Here is an 18,785-nt window from a genome sequence, read left to right on the forward strand (position 1 = left end):
AGATCAATGTACTGTGACGTCATAACTTACCACTGATTTTACACTTACGACTTTTTGAGATTTGACCACAGAGTTTTTATCAAGGTTTAAAGTGACTAATGGAAGCTAAGGTTTTAACCAATTTCCAAAAAAGAACTCTTTGAGTTCCTTCCCACAATCTAGTCACTATGTGAGGCAACATTAGCTTTTAAACCTCCCCCTACTCGATAACAAATTATGAAATATGGAATATTTTTTCTGGTTTTATTATCAACAGTATTGCCCAATATTACCATTGTCTTGATCTACAGGAGTAGTGTGTTTCAGGATCATAAACCTTTCCATACGCAGAAGAGAAAGTTCTAAGCAGGAAATCACTGAGCTACATAATATAACTTTTGTCTCGCTGCTCAAGTTCAATGTTATAGACATAACTGTTGACTGAAGCAGCAAGAGGAACTCAGTGACGGAAAAATAACACTAGAGGTCTGAGGTCATACCAGGAAACTTGATGTTTTTTGTATAAACCTAACGCTAATTTACTTTCTGACTTCAATATTGGAACCATTTGTGTTACAGTTCCGTGTAAAAGAGTAATCAAGGGAACATAGGGAATACACCTATGTTATTTTTTTATTACTGAAGTGTACTCAACACGCATTTTTATATGCTTCTCAAACTATTAAGTCCATATTCTTAGATATAAATAGTGCTCAGTTCTGTATAAATGTTTCATAATGACATTCTACATTTTTTTTTTTTTTTGCTTGCGAGATTCATTTATTGTGTGTGGTTTATTCATTTTTTGCTTGCGTGATTCATTTATTGTGTGTGGTATATTCATTTTCATTGTTATTTATATATAGTTCGATATTTGGATATAGTACAATGTTATTTAGATAAAGTTCGATAGCTGGATATAGTACAATGTTATTTAGATTAAGTTCTATAGTTGGATATAGTACAATGAAATATTGAAACGATGCATTCAGTACGTTGAATGACTTAACAAGTCTACACTTTTCATTGTATGATTTAGACATTTTGTTTGCTACAAATAGCAACAATTTAATATTAGGATCATTTAATGAAACAAACAGAACATATTTCCCTTTTTCTTTAACGTATCATTTATTTACTATTGTCTGAAATTCTTTTAGATTTGCACCGTCTTCCCATAGAGTGCCATGTACAGTCCTCGCCGCATATTCCGAATGTGTAATCCAAGACAGTCCTTTATCTGACTGGTACTGTACAAGTTTGTATTTACCGGAGGCTTCCTGTATGAAAATTGCTACTGCAAAATCGAATGAACTTTTTATTACTTGGTAACCTTCAGGGGTCAAACGGTCAACGTAATCGAAAACTTCCGGGTTATTCATATCACACAAGTTACCTTTACAAATCGGAATTCCATATCGATCAAAAAATCCTTTCACATCGCAAACAACATCTTTAAAGAGGTGGTTTTCTCTAAAGTAAAGAACCAATCTCCACACTTCCCATAATTCTTTCATACAGGTGATTTCGCCATGCTTTTTGAATGAAAACGAGGTTGATTCCTTGAACAAATCATCGAACTTCCATGTTTGATTTGGAGTGACAACAACTTGAATTGTGTCTAAAGTATTATTTGTAATGTCAATAGCATTTCCCATTTTCTCTTCCTCCTGCAGGGTTGTCTACAAATATAAACAAGGCAATTAACATCCCGTTAAAATGTTATACATTTATCTCTTTATACGAACACACCTAGTAAAATAGAATTATTTATTTCTTACATCAAAACAACTATAACTCGAAGTATCACGTCAATACATTACCATGAACTATCCCAAGAAATCTCAAATATCATTCCCATTTTTACAAACAGACTCTAATATCTATACTGACTTTACTTGGAAATTAAATTTATCACCATAAGTAATTAATCTTTTAAAAACAATTGTCATAGGTACATTTATTGTGGTAAACATTCTATTAATTAGGTTATTATTGTATAACGCCAATCATCGAAAATACATAAGAAAAACAATGTTTTGAATTCCTAGTTAAATGGTTTTCAAATATGTACGCCATTTAAAACACAAACGATGTCATACTATAACTTTTAACACATGAATATTTATTCAACTTACATATTTTTTGGTCATATTGATCGCAATTGACATTTGTGTTAATACTTTGATATTCGAGTCTGAAGCATTGTACTTAACTATTTTATGAAAAGTTCAATTAAGCACGTATGCTTCCCTTGATCTGACATATTTTAATGATAATTTAAAAAAATGCCAAGTACGTTTTTTTCTCATATAAACAATTTGATAAATTATTTGTTTGAGTGACTTATCTTAGCATCTCGCATCTGTTTAGAAATGAAACAAAAGATTCGAAATCTGAAATTCTTCACCAAAGGGATTTAAGTTAGATATATAAACAAAATGGTTTTCATGCCTACCTGTAAATAGTCTAGCATAAAAATCAATGTTAAAAAACAAGATAAGTTGACATTTTGATGGTTGAAAAAAATCGAATGATCTGCCCCCTTCCACCATTTCCTGTTTTAGATCCCAGTGTTACCAGTAATATGTCTTTTGAAAAAAATTAAAAGATCTACTTTGTTTTGTTATGGATAATTTTCTTGCTTTTCTTCGGAATCATGGTAGTTGATATAAACTTTCACTAGTGTAAAAGAAAAAAAAACAAAAATGTCCAGGAAAACTCCAGGAATTACTGATAAGTTTAAAAGCTACAACATCCCGAAAATGAACTTACCTTCAGGATTTATTTTATTCCGCCTGTACTAAAATCTGCGGATAACTTTACCTAAGTTAGAAAATATACCTTTTAAGCAGGAAATAGTTATTATACAGCGGGTAAAACAAGACAGGATATATTATGATAAAAATCCTTATATGAAAATCTACTTAAATAATGTCCACATTGTTAACGTACTAAGTATTTCATTAATCATAGTGTACTGTTGATATATTATACTTTTGTCTTACTAGGGTGAAGGTTAAGGTAAACTATACTCAACAAAAAAGTTAAGTGCCACTTAGTTTTCTTAATATTCTAAAGTTATGAAATAAATTTGATACGAAAATCGTTAAATCATTATCATTTATTAATGATTTTTTCGTTTGTAATGGTAATTAATTTATAGAAATATATATATAAACGTCTCAGAATGCGACTACTCTATTCGCTACACTGCTCCATCGGACCAAATTGATGTAAAAAGATAATGTAAGCATAGAAGGGTCTGAAAAATTCCCAACGATGTTAGAAGTGTCAAATTTGCGAAGCAAATTTTTGATCGTTCCCTCCGCAGGACTCGCTCGTACTGCTGTAACATCTATGGCAACACTGCCTGCACAAAGTCCAGCGCCCTAGACCACGTGGCCAGCTAGGCTATCTAAAAATATAGCTTTTGCTGGCCAGGTCATTCCTCTTTGTAGGATTAATCTAGGGCTGTAACTTAGTACACGATATAAGTTATATGTAATAGGAACAGCTCATCTGGGTGTTGTTATGTAGGATAGAAGATCATATTAACGATACCTGTCACAACAAATTAATATTCCCTACACTGCTCCATCGGATCAAATTGATACAGGGAAGGTAACGTAAGCATGGAAGCGTCTGAAAAATTCCCAGTAATATTAGAACTGTCAAATTCACGATGATGAGCTGTCCCGTACTACCACACATCGGGTACTAAGTTACAGCCCTATATATATAATCATTTTTAGATGAATCCTGGTTCTTTGTCTGTGCACTCTCTGCACTATCGAATTTCAGATTTTTTGTTCAGTAGTAGTGGGTCTTAGAAACTTTAAATCATACATAATTGAATGAACCTAATATTTTAATAGTAAATTAGCTTGAACTGTGCCCTTGAATGAAGGTGTCTATTTAAATGACCACAGAGTTGAAGAGTTGAAGCTCCATTGTAAATAATTCAGTTGATGAATTCATTTTACAAGCCTATTGTTAATCCTGGGCCATTCCCTTTCAACAAGGTAAAGGTCACTGTCAACTCTTTGTAATATGCTCTCTGCATAGTAATACCGCCATATTTAAAAAATTCAGTCTGTCCAAATTGTCGTCTACAGTAAAACCAACATTATTGCCCGTAGATTCTTTAACTAAACAAATGCGTTGAAGGTCTAAATTATAGAAGCGTACATCCAAAACCCTATCACTTATGATTGTACTAAATTTTCTTTCGTTTACTACTCCTCTTGCCATATCGTCATTGGTGATCTTGACATTATTCGAAATGTGAATCTCCAAAAAGTAATATTTCATGGGCCAAAGACCAGAGAACTGCAACAGGTAAACTGGTACGATAATTTTAAAATCCTAATGGACGCAGTTGAAAATTATGCAAAAGCATGGACAAAGAGAGAGTAGGAACAGAAACCAGAACTCGACTCACTGACAAATTGGGTAAAATAAGTCTTTGGTACGATGTCGCATTAACAACCTCAAGCACTGCATGAATGACTGACCTTAATTTGTATTCAAAGACATTGAAGCTGCAAAATATCTCTCCTCTCTAATGAGAAATATGTGTCTTACCTGCAAAAAAAACCCTCTAATAATGTTGTGTTTGCATTTAAAGTCCGTTAGTTCGAATGCTTAATAAAAAGGCTAGGAATAAAGGATGATATGGGTATTATTATTTAGATAGCAGTGATTTACCGAAAGTTCCCAGTGTAACAAAAATCGATAATTTACACTGAGAAATAAATTCGGTAATTTCACATTCACAATATCAATCCACCGTTCACAAAATATAAAATTCATATTGAAAATAGTAATGAATAATAGAGGAAATCTATATAATTAATAGGATAATCAATTGGTTATCGTGAATAATTAAAATATAATCACTCGTGATAAGAAAGCTTGAAGATTTAACTCGTGCGCGGAACAAGTTCTGCACGTTTGTTAAATCTAGGCGTTCTTCGGCACTCGTGACCATATTTTGCTTATTCACACTTTCCCATAATTTATCCTATTAATCCTAAATACAAACGCAGTACGTTAAACAAGGATGAAGTCATAGATAACCACAAGTTCTTTATGGCCTTTAATATTCCTTCAATTTAGTAGTCTGAGGACTTACTTTTTTACATCCGTAACTACATAAAAATCCATACAGGCAAAGGAACATAGGATCGTCCACTTGTTCAACAACCTAGCTGTCTGTACAGCTCACCGCAATGAAGAAGGACAGTAAAATACAGTGAAATCGTTTTCTTGCGTAGTGGTATTAATTATATCTTTTAGATCTTTTAGATAATTTTAAATCTCACGTAAATCTTTGCTGTTACCAAAACCTTTGGTTTTCCAACTTATATACAGCTTTGCCCCTCACATAAAGAATTTAACTACAAGAATGTTAATTCTCACAAATTTGTTGTTTAGGCTTTATTCAACATTTTTCACCACTACAGAGAAAAAAGGGTTGCTACAACGAACAACGAACAACAGGAGATCAGTAAGCCAAAGCATCTCCTCTACAATATATTTGTCACTTTTGACTGAACTACTTTTCAACAAAGAATTGGCATTCCAATGGGCAATAGCTGATCTGTTTTTATTCTTATGAATCGGAGTTTCTTCAAAATCTTGTAAAGACAAAAAGGTTAAAGAGCTTAGATCTTTTAATTTCACATGTCGATATATTGACGATGTTGCCTCCTGTAATAATCCTAAATTTGGAGAATGGCTTCCATTTATTTATACAACAGATCACTAGAAAGATTACTGATACAGCTTCCTCTGCGTCTTTTTAGACCTTAGCCTCGAATTTGACGGCAGCAGGCATTTCAGTACAAAAAAATGTATGACTAACGAGATATTTTACTGTTTGTTTTGAATGTGTTATGAATCATTATATAAGAGGTTTTTTTTACCATTTTCCGTATTTTACAATTTAAGTTTGTATGACCTTTTTTTGTCAAGCTGTATTGCGTTTTAATACTTCTATTTGATCACATAACTTAATTGAGTGAGTAAGTTTTTCAATGTTTACTCTATGGTCATTGTTAATTACGTCATCTGCTTTAATATTGTCTTAAATCTTTGCTTTTACGCTCCTCCTTACAATAATAGAGGAGAAAACACATATGTAGAGTTTTAAATTTTAAAAGTCCCTTGTGAAGAACACTAAAACATCGTTATTTAAAAAATGACACATTTTACTTATTTTTATTCAAATTTCAACATCATAGCAAACGAGCCTCGGCCAGTTTGTTATAATGTTTTCTACAATGACAATATCCTCTTGTTATTGTAGAAAAAAGTTTCATAACTCAAATTTCACGAGTAATTTTTTTTCGACATGGTTACTCTGACATCTACCATGTTGGATATTTTAGCGATCGTCCTTCTATGAAGACGCCAGTTGTTAGGGGAGAATGACGCTTTCGACAAATGAGATGTTATTGACTATTAGTTGAAATCATGCAACAGCAAAACACAACGGCGAGTATTAATACCTTAAGGTAGTAGACCTAGCGTAAGGGACAAAACCCTTACAAATCATTGGAACGTTTGCATTCAGCATTTTACATCAATCTCATGTAAGCATCAAAGATAACTTATACTAATTTTATTCTTTTTCAAATAAAAGCTTGATAGGCTTTGATGAAATTGAATATGATACAAATATATCACTGATTTCAAGAGTAATGTCCCTTACCGTAAGTCTGCCTCCTTAATGAAACTTTTAGGTTGACCATGCTTTAAAACTGTCCAGCTGTTAACGAGTTATACCAAACTCCAATATTGTTATCGTAATTATAATTCTCTGGTGACATTCATTATTGAAAGTTCTAAATATGTATCAAAAAGACAATGTTAAAGCAGTGCTACTACCACAGAGCTGGTTGTGTGAATAACGTCCGAGTAAAATTGTTGAAATTTTCAACAACGTTACGGGTGCATCTGATCCATGCTCCCAGTTTTTAGTGGAGTCCGAGTTGCTCATTTGCTTTTGTTACTTTGTATGTATGATTTTAGTTACTTTATGTTTTTTGTTGTGTATGTCTTTTTACCATGTCTGGTCTTTGTCCCTGGATTACATTCTTTTAATTATTGCTATACCCTTGGTTCCCTTAATTACTCTTTGATTACCGCTATAAACTTGGTTCCCTTGATTACTCTTTGATTACCGCTATAACGTTGGTTCCCTTGATTACTCTTTGATTACCGCTATAACCTTGGTTCCCTTGATTACTCTTTCAAAATATTTAAGTTATTATTTTCCAATATTTAAGTTTACTTAGATAGCTAATTTTGAACAGTTTTTATTTACTATCTTGCGGTTTTTATCATGGCCTATTGTTGTTCGACCAATAATGACGTTAACTCAAATATGTAAAAAGTTGTCAGGCAGATTCCTTTAAAATTTTAATAATCAAACACCACTGTCAAATTGTAAATCGAGGGAGACATAAATAATATATAGGGCAGTTACTACATTTATAAAGCAATAACATTCACCTATATCTAAAAAAAATAAATCATACTAGTGCACAATTCAGAACTTTATTATTTTTTAAATAAAGAAATGTTATCAAAGTCAGAATTTACTTGAGTTGTGTATTTAAGATATATATGTTGACCATACCCCTAGAGATTTTGTCATTTATGGTAAATAAATTAAATATGAACTGGCAATTAAAGTATGCATACAATCAGTGTTATTACTGATATGATAAAAAGACCCTTGGTGTCCTTGTATTAAACAACACAACTATTTTTGTTCTATATATAATATCTATCAAAAACTTTTCTCTTTATTTTGTCAGAAAAAAATGAAACCCATTAGTGCGGCATTGATAATTGTTGTGTTTGCAGTTTTTGCAGCCGATGTCTCTGGTCAGAACTGTACATGCAAAACACAAACCGGAGACATTGTAGACATATCATCTCTAGGATTTAAAAACAGAACTGCAAGGTATGTATTCGATTTATTTAAGAAATATTTTCTAGATTTCTGAACAGGTTATAGCGAGTGCAAAAATAACAGTATAGTGTGCATACATAAAAATAGCATTTTTTAAATGTTATCCTGTGATAGTTATCAGATAAAGCGGATAATGTTCAATAGTCAACAGAACGTTCTTTACAGTGAATTCCGTAGCAAGAAGATAAGAAATTCACACTTATCGGGTCCAATAATCGAATATAGATTAGAGTTAATTTTTATCATTGAAAATATATTTCGGTCTTTAATGCAGTCCTTCAATTTTTCCCTGCATTATACAATATTCAAAGAAAACTTTGGCAACAATTGTATGTACTCTCGCATTTCATTGACTTTTCAAGAACTAACCTGTCTTGAAAAAATGAAACTCCAAGTTAAAGCATATATTTTTAAGATAGAAAAGGCAATCAGTTCTAGAATCTATGCAAAGCTTTTAGCTGTCAGTTGCATTAGTTTGATGTGCAATGGTACACCCATGTATAAAATATATAAATACGTAGGTCTTGGTGGAGATTCCAAATCATCTTCCTAATATACCAAAGAATATGTATCGAATGGGGAAATATGTGCTCCTCAAATTGCTGACCTCTTCCTTCACTCTTAGGAGGCTGATTTTATGATTAATGTGATCCAAAACAATCTAGTTTCGAGGATTTTATACATAGCAACTACCTCAAAGAACTTGAGATAAAGGACACGGCAGACACTGTGAAGTCAAACTCATATCTTTACGTTCATTTAGAGATCGATGGTAAAGGAAAACTAATGACCAGACTGCCGAAAAACGCGATGATTTTTTGTTCCGTATTGTCACTTTTCCTTTCATCTGTGGCAACATCCCTTCAGCACCTGCATATGGGGTTTTTATATCACAACTCATACGTCATGCAGGGCTAGCCGTAATTACGCAGACTTTTGTACCGCGCTAGATGTCTTAAAATTAAGGGTTATGTTATTACATGATTTAAGTCATCATTATAGAGTTTTATGAACGTCATCATGAACTCGTGGTTCGTTACGGTGTATCCATCTTCACCATGAGAATTGATTTGTTTAACGTGTCATAGTTTTCTTTTCCTCTTTAGTTTACCGCGGAATTGACTATTTATGAGCAAATCGGCGTGTGTTTTTTAATCTCATTTTCCGCTATATGATGACGTATTATCTTTAAATAATCCTAATTTCGGGGATTTGATACATTGCATCTACCTCAAAGAACTTGAGAGAGTAATCAAGGGAACCAAGGTTATAGCGGTAATCAAAAGAATGTAATCCAGGGACAAAGACCAGACATGGAAAACAGACATACACAACAAAGATAAAGGATACTACAGACACTGTGAAGTCAGCCTCATATCTTGACCTACACGTAGACATCGATGGTAAAGGAAAACTATTGACCAAAGTTTACGCCAAACGTGATGACTTTTCATTCAAAATTGTCAACTTTCCTTTCATCTGTGGCAATATCCCTTCAGCACCTGCGTATGGAGCGTTCATATCACAACTCGTACGTTATGCCAGAGCTTGCCGAAACTACACAGACTTTTTGTATCGCACTAGAACTCTAACAAATAGGCTTCTGAAACAGGGTTATGTTGCTACAAGATTGAAGTCATCACTACAGACGTTTTATGGTCGTCATCATGAACTCGTTGATCGTTATCTTGTATCCATCTGCACCATGAAAACTGATTTATTCAACGGGTCATAGTTTTCCTTTCCTTGTTTGTCTACCCCGGCCTTGACTTTTTATGAGCAACTCGGCGGGTGATTGTAGAAAAGCAGAGGACGTTTACCGGTGCACCTAGTCCATGCTCCCACTTTGTAGTGGAGTCTGAGTTGCTCATTGCTTTTGTTACTTTGTATGTATGATTTTAATTACTTTATGTTCTTTGTTGTGTATGTCTGTTTTCCATGTCTGATCTTTGTCCCTGGATTGCATTCTTTTGATTACCGCTATAACCTCGGTTCCCTTGATTACTCTTTAAAAAGGACGCTTAGCCTGCCGGTGCACCTGATCCGTGCCCCCAGTTTTATGTGGAGTCCGGGTTGCTCATTTACTTTTTGTTACTTTGTATGTATTATTTTGGCTATTTTATGTTCTTTTTTGTGTGTTTGTGTTTCCCATGTCTAGTATTTGTCACAGTGTTACATTATTTTTTATTTCCGCTAGAATCTTGGTTCTATTGATTACTCTTTAAGTCACAGATTATATGTAATATATTCCCACTAGCTGTGGTGAATTGATATATTCTTGGAATTAGTACATATTATGAATAAGACTTCTTAAAATTTAGAAGGGTAAAACTGGAACTGCTTGTACAATGTATTTAAGGATAAAAATGAGAATTAAAAAAATATTGACCCTCGTGTTGTATGCCTACAATATACGCAATGCATAATCATAAGAGTTATTAGTACTTCAACTTATAACCTCGAGTGATCTTTTTGGCGATATAGCACAGAAAGAGTTTTTCGGTACATTATGAACTTATACATTAAGGTATTCTTAACAAACAACACTAAAAACTATTCAACATACATGCTTATAAACGAAACTACATACCTTTATGTACCTGGCGCGTGTTTCTATTTCATTATTGCACACGGTCATAACTGCGCTTCATGTAGACACTTACTACATGAAGTTTTTTTAAATGACCAAACAACACGTGTTTGGTTTTTACTGGTCCCACAAAATAAAGTTAAGCAGGAAAATGAAACTAAACAGCAAAATTAAATAGCATAACACATAAATAAATCCATTGAATTAAAACAAGTATAACTTGACTCAAAATCTTTACAATTTTGGCAGAAAAAGACGGTTCGACTACTCACTGATGTTAAGGGGACCAGTATTTCAAGTGGACCAAGTGTCGGCTTTCCTGATTGTCACATATAACCCATTTGGTGAACTCTAACTGCATTTTCCCCTCTTTCGTGTCTGGTTAAAACTTTTTGCAAATACCGCAAAGTTTGCTTAGATTTTTTTTTCTGCCTCAGTCCTATTATCAGAATAACAAGAATCCTCTGCAATATTAATCTGACTTGGACCGGCTTTCGGAGAATCACTATTTTATTTGATTCTGAAGCTGCAGTTTTAACAGGTTTATCAGTGTTCTTGATTGACTTCCTAGTAACTTCAGACTTGCGAGGTTATTCGTTTATTTTTTATGGTCACATGTGTTTTGACGTTTTCAGTCACAGACTCCTCTGTGATAGGTCACACTGACAAAATTTCTTTGTTAGTGTTTTTTTCTAATCTTTATTCTTTTCACCTTCAGTTTCATCCTCTTCAACATATGAAACTTCCATTCCTACCACTTAAAATTTAACGAAATGATTCCTCAACGATTTCTGAAATATGATTGAATTTGACCATCCAGTTTCAGACATATTATAATCAGACCAGGAATGACACCAATTATCAAGTAATCGCTAGTAATCATTATCTAGGAAAACGAAATATAGTGAAATCTTAACACCAGATGCACTAACACAGCCTAGAATGATAGAATGGTAATGGTTTGAATGGTGCCTGCAGGGTGTGGGGGGAGATCCAACAATAGATGGTGGCTTGTAGTTATCGAAAAGTTCTTTTTCATCAATATTAAATATCAATATTTATATCAGATGAGGTTTGTAATTCAGGTCATACTTGTCTATTACTGCTCTAAGTTCTTTGAAAGTTTAATTTATACTATTTTGGATTACACATTCCTAAGCTACGGGGCTTAAACACTTTTTAAGTTCTGCCCATCTTTAATCAATCCTCTGAACCATTTTAATGTTAAGGGTTTATCATTGTTTTTTATCCAGAGCTGAACAAAGTAGTGATTGACTATATAAGCGTATAACCGTAACCATGGCTTGCCATAACCTTTATATATTCAACTTGCCTTGTTTCATCTTCCATATCTAAGATTGGAGCCCTCCCAGTGGTAATACATTCAGGATCAACTCTACCTGACAGACTATCCCTCAAAAACTTTGTTTTACTAGGATTTTTAACTTTGGTATCGAATATCGATAAGAAAGTTAGCCAATATTAATACACACTTTAGCAGGTATACTCATTGAAAATCTACAACATTTGAATATTTGTACAGCATATAAGTGCATTTCGGACTATTCTTGTGGATTATTTATCGGTTTGTAATTTAAATTAAAATTAATTTTCTGATTTCTTATATTTTTTTCACCTACTTAAAGTCACCTTATGTGATGTAAGAGGTAATGCAATGCAAACGTTTTCCGATAATAAATTGAATTAACTTATTCAGTAAGTAAATTCAAAGGTTGATTTTAATTTCAAGTGGCTTTCTTATTTTAGATTTATTTGATCAACAGCTTAAGTCATGTTTTTTTTCTGACTTATATATGTATAAGAGTAATCAAGATTCTAGTAGAAATCAAAAGAATGTAATCCAGGGACAAAGACCCGACATGGAAAACAGACAAACACAACAAAGAACATAAAGTAACTAAAATAATACATACAAAGTAAAAAAAAAGTAAATGATCACTCGGACTCCAGTGCTAGGGTAAGCGTCCTCTGATTTTCTAAAAACACTCAGTTGCTCATAAAAAGTCAAGTCCGAGGTAGACGAAAGAGGAAAGGAAACTATGACACGTTGAACAAATCAGTTTTCATGGTACAGATGGATACACCGTAACGATCCACGAGTTCATGATGACGACCATGAAACTTTTGTAGTGATGCCTTCAATCTTGTAGCAACATAACCCTGTTCCAGAAGTCTAATTGTAAAAAGTCTAGCGCGATACAAAAAGTCTACTTACTTACGGCAAGCTCTGGCATAACGTATGAGTGAGTGTGATATGAAAACTCCATACGCAGGTGCAGAAGGGAAGTTGCCACAGATGAAAGGAAAGTTGACAATCTGAATGACAAGTCATCAAGTTGTCGTCAAGTTTGGTCCATAGTTTTCCCTTACCATCGATTTCTAAGTGTATGTCAAGTTATTAGACTTACTTCACAGTGTCTGTAGTATCATATATCTCAAGTTCTTTGGAGTAGATGCGATGTATCAAATTCACTAAACTAGGATTGTTTAACGATAGTGCGTCATCTATATAGCGGAAACTGACATTAAAGGATCTAGCTAGACGAGATTACTGTTCAAATGGAGTTTGAAAATGTGTTATGTTTGTAATTAAGTGTAAAGTGTATAAATGTGCAGAGACTTAGCTTTGATTTGAGCCAAGGATAAAAAAAAAAATATTTTAGTATTCACAAAATTAGAAAGCATGACACTTTCATATTTTTCACTGCGTGCATGTATTGTGATTCACATCAAAGCTATGTCATTTTAAATATAGTTTTCAAAAATGCTAATTTCCACATTCCATCATTAATAGTACAAACATTATAACCTTGGTCTCTCTAAATAAAATCATAGGAATCGAACTTAAAATATGTAAACAATGGCCAGGATTGTAGTCACAATTGGATATATTTTTTTAAACTTTTTGTAATTAATTATTGTTGGTCTTAGTAAAATGGTAGTTTTGGTGAAAATATTATGTATCATTGACTTTTGCAAATATATGAAAGCAATCTATATTTAGAATGCACAGAAAATAATGCCATAAAGTTTTCGCGTACAATATGTAAACAAAAATAGAGGGCGCAGTTAGAACGCTCCATGAAACAAATGAAATATTTATTAAAAACAATTGAAATTATAATTTTCCACTTTAAGAAAATACAAATTACAACTATCAACGGAAAACTCCCCGAAGGGGAACAAGATATATTAAATCATGATTATCAATTGAAGGTTTTCTGGTTATCAATCCTCGCAAGGCTTAGACTACATATATTCATTTAACCCATGTTATGGATTTGACTACCTTAGTTGTGAAAAATCTGCGGTGAGTAAATCTTCAAAACAGTATGGAAAACCATATCATTTTGACAAATTGGAAACTAAAGGTCATCGAAAATTGAATAAAACACTGAAGGCTCAACATCAATTGACCTTTTGAACTATGAACTTTCATGAGTTCAATACGGACTTCATTTTGAGTAATTGACACTTATTTTTTTCATTTTGCGTATATATCAAATTTGATTTTCTATGTAGCATTGAAATTGGTGTACAGGTAGAGAGAATTATTTTCTTTGCTTCTTTGTTTTCAATTACCTTCTTCTTTATTTGGCTAATTACAATTAAAAATTATCCTAAATTGATAAAAGACTCATTTTAGATCTGTCAGTATGGGAAAAGCAAGAACTTTTCGTACAACATTGCTGCTGCTGATTCGATGAAGTGCGAAAACGATGGAAAGCAGTTCTTTTTCACCGGGGATGAATTCCGTCCTGGCGTTAAGAGGTAAAATAACATGAAAATCGAAATTATTTATTGTGTATATGAAAAAGTATGATACAAGATTATCAAAATTTCGGTCCATTTTACCATAAAATAATCCTACGTTTTATTAGAACTAATTTCACTTCCATCGACTATTTTAGTTTAATCAAACGCTATTTGAATTAAGTTTTATAAGACTTTCTGGACTCACTCTTTTAATAAATCAGATTGGCATTTTCTATGTATCTTTTAAATAACATGATTTTTAACGTTTACTTTATATTTGAAATGCATTTTTTCGTACTCTCGAAGGATAACATATTCTTTCAGTAGATTTGAAAAATCAATTCAAGTGTAAAATTGTATTTCGAACAAAACAGCAACTTATATGTTATATGATGTGAAATTAATAGCCAATATCCAATACATATCAAAATAAGTATCATACACACATCAAAAATTGAAATTATAAATACCGTGATAAACTAAAAAAACAGTAACCTTCTGCAGCTGTGATCAGAGAGATAATTAAAGATGTACATTAACACAGGCTCTGCAAAACAATGTTGATAGCCAGATTTACCAACAGAATGAGTATCCTCTGCTTTTCTAATAACACCAAGAGGTTTCAAATAATGTTGTGATTTTAGGACCAGTACAGTAAATTGTAACTGTGATCCATCTGCAGAGGTACCAAGGTTTGACGTCATTGGAGAAATATCATTTGGTTCATACGTAAGTACGTTACCAGGGGTTTGCTAAAGATTAATTTAGTACAATTCTTTTTTAATCAGGCTTAATGATTCATAATTAATAAGTAGTAAGTAAAAATACCGAATACAAAAGCAGGAATACTAAAAAAATCCGCAAGAAATCATGATGGGAACACAAAAAATCGACAGATGACGTACAATTCATTATACAGAAACGAACAGTATGAACCCCAATAAAACCTGGGGAAATTATAATTGCTCCGGAAGGGTTACATTTTATTGATGAGTTTACATTTGACATCGTTAATGTTTTTTTTATTCTTTGCTTAGCTTTTCACTTTGACAAGTAAATGTTGTTGTCCTGGTCTTTGTGAAGGATCTCCAAAGCCTGTCGGAAAATGTATAGGTATTGTTTTATGCATTTATTTACATCGTGTCCTTGGCGAATAAAAACTACCAAGTTGACTGAGACGAAAACTTTCGGGTTGTAACTCACAATAATCTATCACTTGTGGAGGATTTTATATTGCTCTATGCATACTGATCTTCTGTTTGTTCAAAATCAATCCATTCTGGATATTTTTTTTATTCAAAGCCTACGTTTTGAAATCTTGATCTTGATATGAACATGACAAGAAAGTTCTAAGAATAATGAAAAAACTTTCGTTTTCCAAATTTGTTCCAGCACTTTTGAAATAACTCTTTTTTTCCTTTCGTCTATTTATCGCAAGGAACTAATGGTTGTTTCTGTAAGACTGAGGAAGGGTTTGCCATTGACTTATCAACTGTTGGATACAGAGACGGAACGGCAAGGTAGGTTATGGCAAAACAATGAATGTTGTGAAATGAATAATATCTAGACCGGAAATCTAATCAAACCTGATATTTATTTTCTTCATATCAATCTCATTTGATATTCGAATTTCATTCTGGATTTTTCAAAATATAAAAATTTGGTTTTAACCCGTTACACTTTATCTCAAATAACTGAAATCAATCTTTAAGAAAAAGTTAAAAGAAATGTTTATCGATACCCAGGAAGTAAAAAAAAACCAAACATAGCATTAGTACCAAAATAATCATTTTGAATATGAACATAGAGTATACATACTGTTTGTTTTAGACACACAACACTTGACAAGTATGGAATACTTTTTGTTTGTTTTTGTTTTTATTTGTTTCTATGAATTCTTGTTTTTCTTTTCGTGTGTGTGTGTGTGTGTGTGTGTGTGTGTGTGTGTGTGTGTTGTTTTTTCTCTTTGTTTGATTTTGTTTTTTGTTTTTTGTTTTTTTGATTTTGTTTTGCTTTGTTTTCTTTTTTTGTAAACTTCAGACTAGATTAGCTATTGCGTTTGACACTATTTTGCAACTGCTGGATGTCTCGGTGAATAATGTAGATTTGATTTTCTTTAAAATTATACTTAAAGAGTACTAGTTAGATGTGTTCCAAAGTTTCAAGAAACATGTTTGCAATATGCACAATGCATGTGTACAGGCTATGATTGCATTTGAAAAATATTTTGTAGATTTACCCATGTTCCAGGCCCAGATGGGTTTCTGTATTCCTATAACCCATGCTATCCTTTCAATCAACTTAACTGTATCAACTCGGCAGTAAGTAACACGGAAAACTAAATCCGTCTGAAAAAAAGGATATATTACATCGCTCGTCGAGCTTAACAAAAGTATGAATCATGTGATGCTATCAAATTTATAGCAAAGATGAGATATGCTAAAAATCGTTTCAAATATGACAAGTTTTGTATTTCACCAACAAAAAACGTTACATCTTTATCATTGAAGGTAAGCTACAATATGCTCAAGTCTGACAAAGATATCTATCGATTATTCTTACAGTATGTCACGGCCTTTTGATACTTATATTACTATTTCTGTAGGCTTGCCAGGAGGACCAGAATCAGTTTGTCTCGTACTCGATTGGTGATTACAGCACAGCAACATTTTACTACGACAAACAAATGGAAGAAAATCATATTTTGTACAGAGCACCAGGAAGTGATACTCATGACCGGTATTCAATAAAATCTACTTGAAATATTTTCTATACGTTCAGGTCTCGACAAAAAAATCCACCATCCTCATTAAGAACTGAATGACCTCTACAGGTCAATTTCAATGAAAAAATAGCTTCTATCTGCCATAAATGTTCTTCCTTATCTGATATTACCTTATATAGTACTCCTTTCGTTTATTCGATTTATATCCTATTTATAATTCCTGTCAAGGAATGGTCAAGTTTTATGCAATAGTAGGATCAGCATTTTACAATCGAAGTTCCAGCTGTTCCCCTTGTACTTGTAAAAGGCTGATATTTATGTTGAAGTTTTAAAACTGCTACAATGTCAAGTTAATTTCAGAATAACTGATGTCACGCTCGTTTGTGATGTGGACGCCGCTGAACCAATTCTAGAAATAAAAGGACAGACGAGACCCCTTGTATATGTAAGCATTTCATGAATTTTACATATATATGTATAATATATATTGCTTTCGTCTTTCAAGGAATCAATAGTCCTTCTAATAATTAAAGTTGTTCTTTGACTGGATGAAAGACAATTAAAATAGCAACACAATAACTGACCAAGATGAACCCACACCTGGTGTTTATAAAGTACTAACCAAAATATTTCGTTCTTTGAATAAATACCTGACTTAAAAATGATGGTTGAAACTCTTTATGAACTCATAGTAATAAGGAATTTTGTATTTTGTATTATGTAATAGACAGGATTAATTATGCCAATTAGAATGAGTTGAATGTATGATTGTTATTACGTTTTTTGTTGTCTGTTTTCGTTTTTTTTTTTTTTTTTTTTTTTTTTTTTTATATATATATATATATATGTTACACTTTTGCTACATAGTTATTCAACCAAAACCAAATGAATAAGAATTACAGTCTGTTATTATCATCTTTGTATTTTATCATCTTTATCGTTACAGAATATGACTTTGACCACGAACTGTGCATGTCCAAATGGATGTGAACCAAATACACAGTAAATTCACATGAATTTTTTTTTCTTTTTTTCTTTTTAGTTTGAATATTATTGTGTTGCATAAATTGTAGTCTTCCATTTTAATTATACATTATCATTCATAATGTACAGTCACAATGACGTGAAAACGTGAGTAATATGAGCGATACCACAAACGTCTATTAATACAATCGTGAAATTACACACGTAGGTATGTGGTCATCGGGTTTTGTAATTTTCACACTTGTTACACATTCAGTGTCGATTATCAGATCATGGCACCTACTAAACAAAAACAGGATGTTACATACTAAATATATGGGAAAATTTCCCTCGGATAAAACATTTCTAGTTAAGCGCAATCAAGAAAATTGGTGAGATGGACACAGCTGGAATGTCACTCTTTACACACAAAAAGCGGTTTGCAATGTGAAAAAAAGTCATTTGTCATATAGCTTAGTTTCATCTTACTACGTCAACCACTACGTGTGGGTAAAGAAAAAGTCTGACATAAGGTTATTTTGATGTAATCTTGTTTTACTTTCGGTTTTAACGATTATTTGTGCTCCTGATTTCTAAATGTTTTATAGGCTTTTTCCCATTTTTTATCATTACTTATTAGTTACCTTGATCTTCCTCGGCATTAGCAAATATGTTGTCGATTGAATTTGATTGCGGAGGAGGTCGACTACGAGGTCTAAAGAAATTATTGCACCCTTCAAACAATTATTAAGCAAGTAGTTGGG

The 18,785-nt window shown here is 32.7% G+C and overlaps 2 protein-coding genes across 4 annotated transcripts; one reads left to right on the forward strand and one right to left on the reverse strand.

The window, feature by feature from the left end:
• Positions 1-838: 838 nt before the first annotated feature.
• LOC148607813 (uncharacterized) lies at positions 839-2,954 on the reverse strand. Of its 3 annotated transcripts, none has more exons than XM_088546929.1 (2): positions 1,803-1,880; positions 839-1,661 (listed from the first exon to the last, which is right to left on the reverse strand). In XM_088546929.1, exons 1-2 carry the CDS (start codon positions 1,803-1,805, stop codon positions 1,107-1,109), a joined length of 558 nt encoding a protein of 185 aa, XP_088403055.1. In that variant the 5' UTR covers positions 1,806-1,880; the 3' UTR covers positions 839-1,106. The 3 variants fall into 3 exon arrangements, with proteins under 3 accessions (XP_088403055.1, XP_088403057.1, XP_088403056.1); XM_088546931.1 differs by lacking the exon at positions 1,803-1,880 and adding an exon at positions 2,824-2,954 and having other exon boundaries at positions 840-1,661; XM_088546930.1 differs by lacking the exon at positions 1,803-1,880 and adding an exon at positions 2,755-2,918 and having other exon boundaries at positions 842-1,661.
• A 4,801-nt stretch (positions 2,955-7,755) lies between these two features.
• Positions 7,756-18,144, forward strand: LOC148607814 (uncharacterized). The gene is made up of 10 exons (XM_088546932.1): positions 7,756-7,957; positions 13,794-13,887; positions 14,224-14,348; positions 14,978-15,062; positions 15,371-15,446; positions 15,772-15,853; positions 16,567-16,654; positions 16,939-17,072; positions 17,419-17,503; positions 18,005-18,144. The coding sequence occupies exons 1-10, from the start codon at positions 7,815-7,817 to the stop codon at positions 18,062-18,064; spliced, it is 972 nt and encodes a 323-aa protein (XP_088403058.1). The 5' UTR covers positions 7,756-7,814; the 3' UTR covers positions 18,065-18,144.
• The last annotated feature ends 641 nt before the right edge of the window (positions 18,145-18,785 follow it).

This window comes from Perna viridis, chromosome 9, assembly GCF_037379345.1.
Source record: "Perna viridis isolate PV_CMFRI_1.1 ecotype Kerala chromosome 9, ASM3737934v1, whole genome shotgun sequence".
Classification (NCBI taxonomy): Eukaryota; Metazoa; Mollusca; class Bivalvia; order Mytilida; family Mytilidae; genus Perna; species Perna viridis.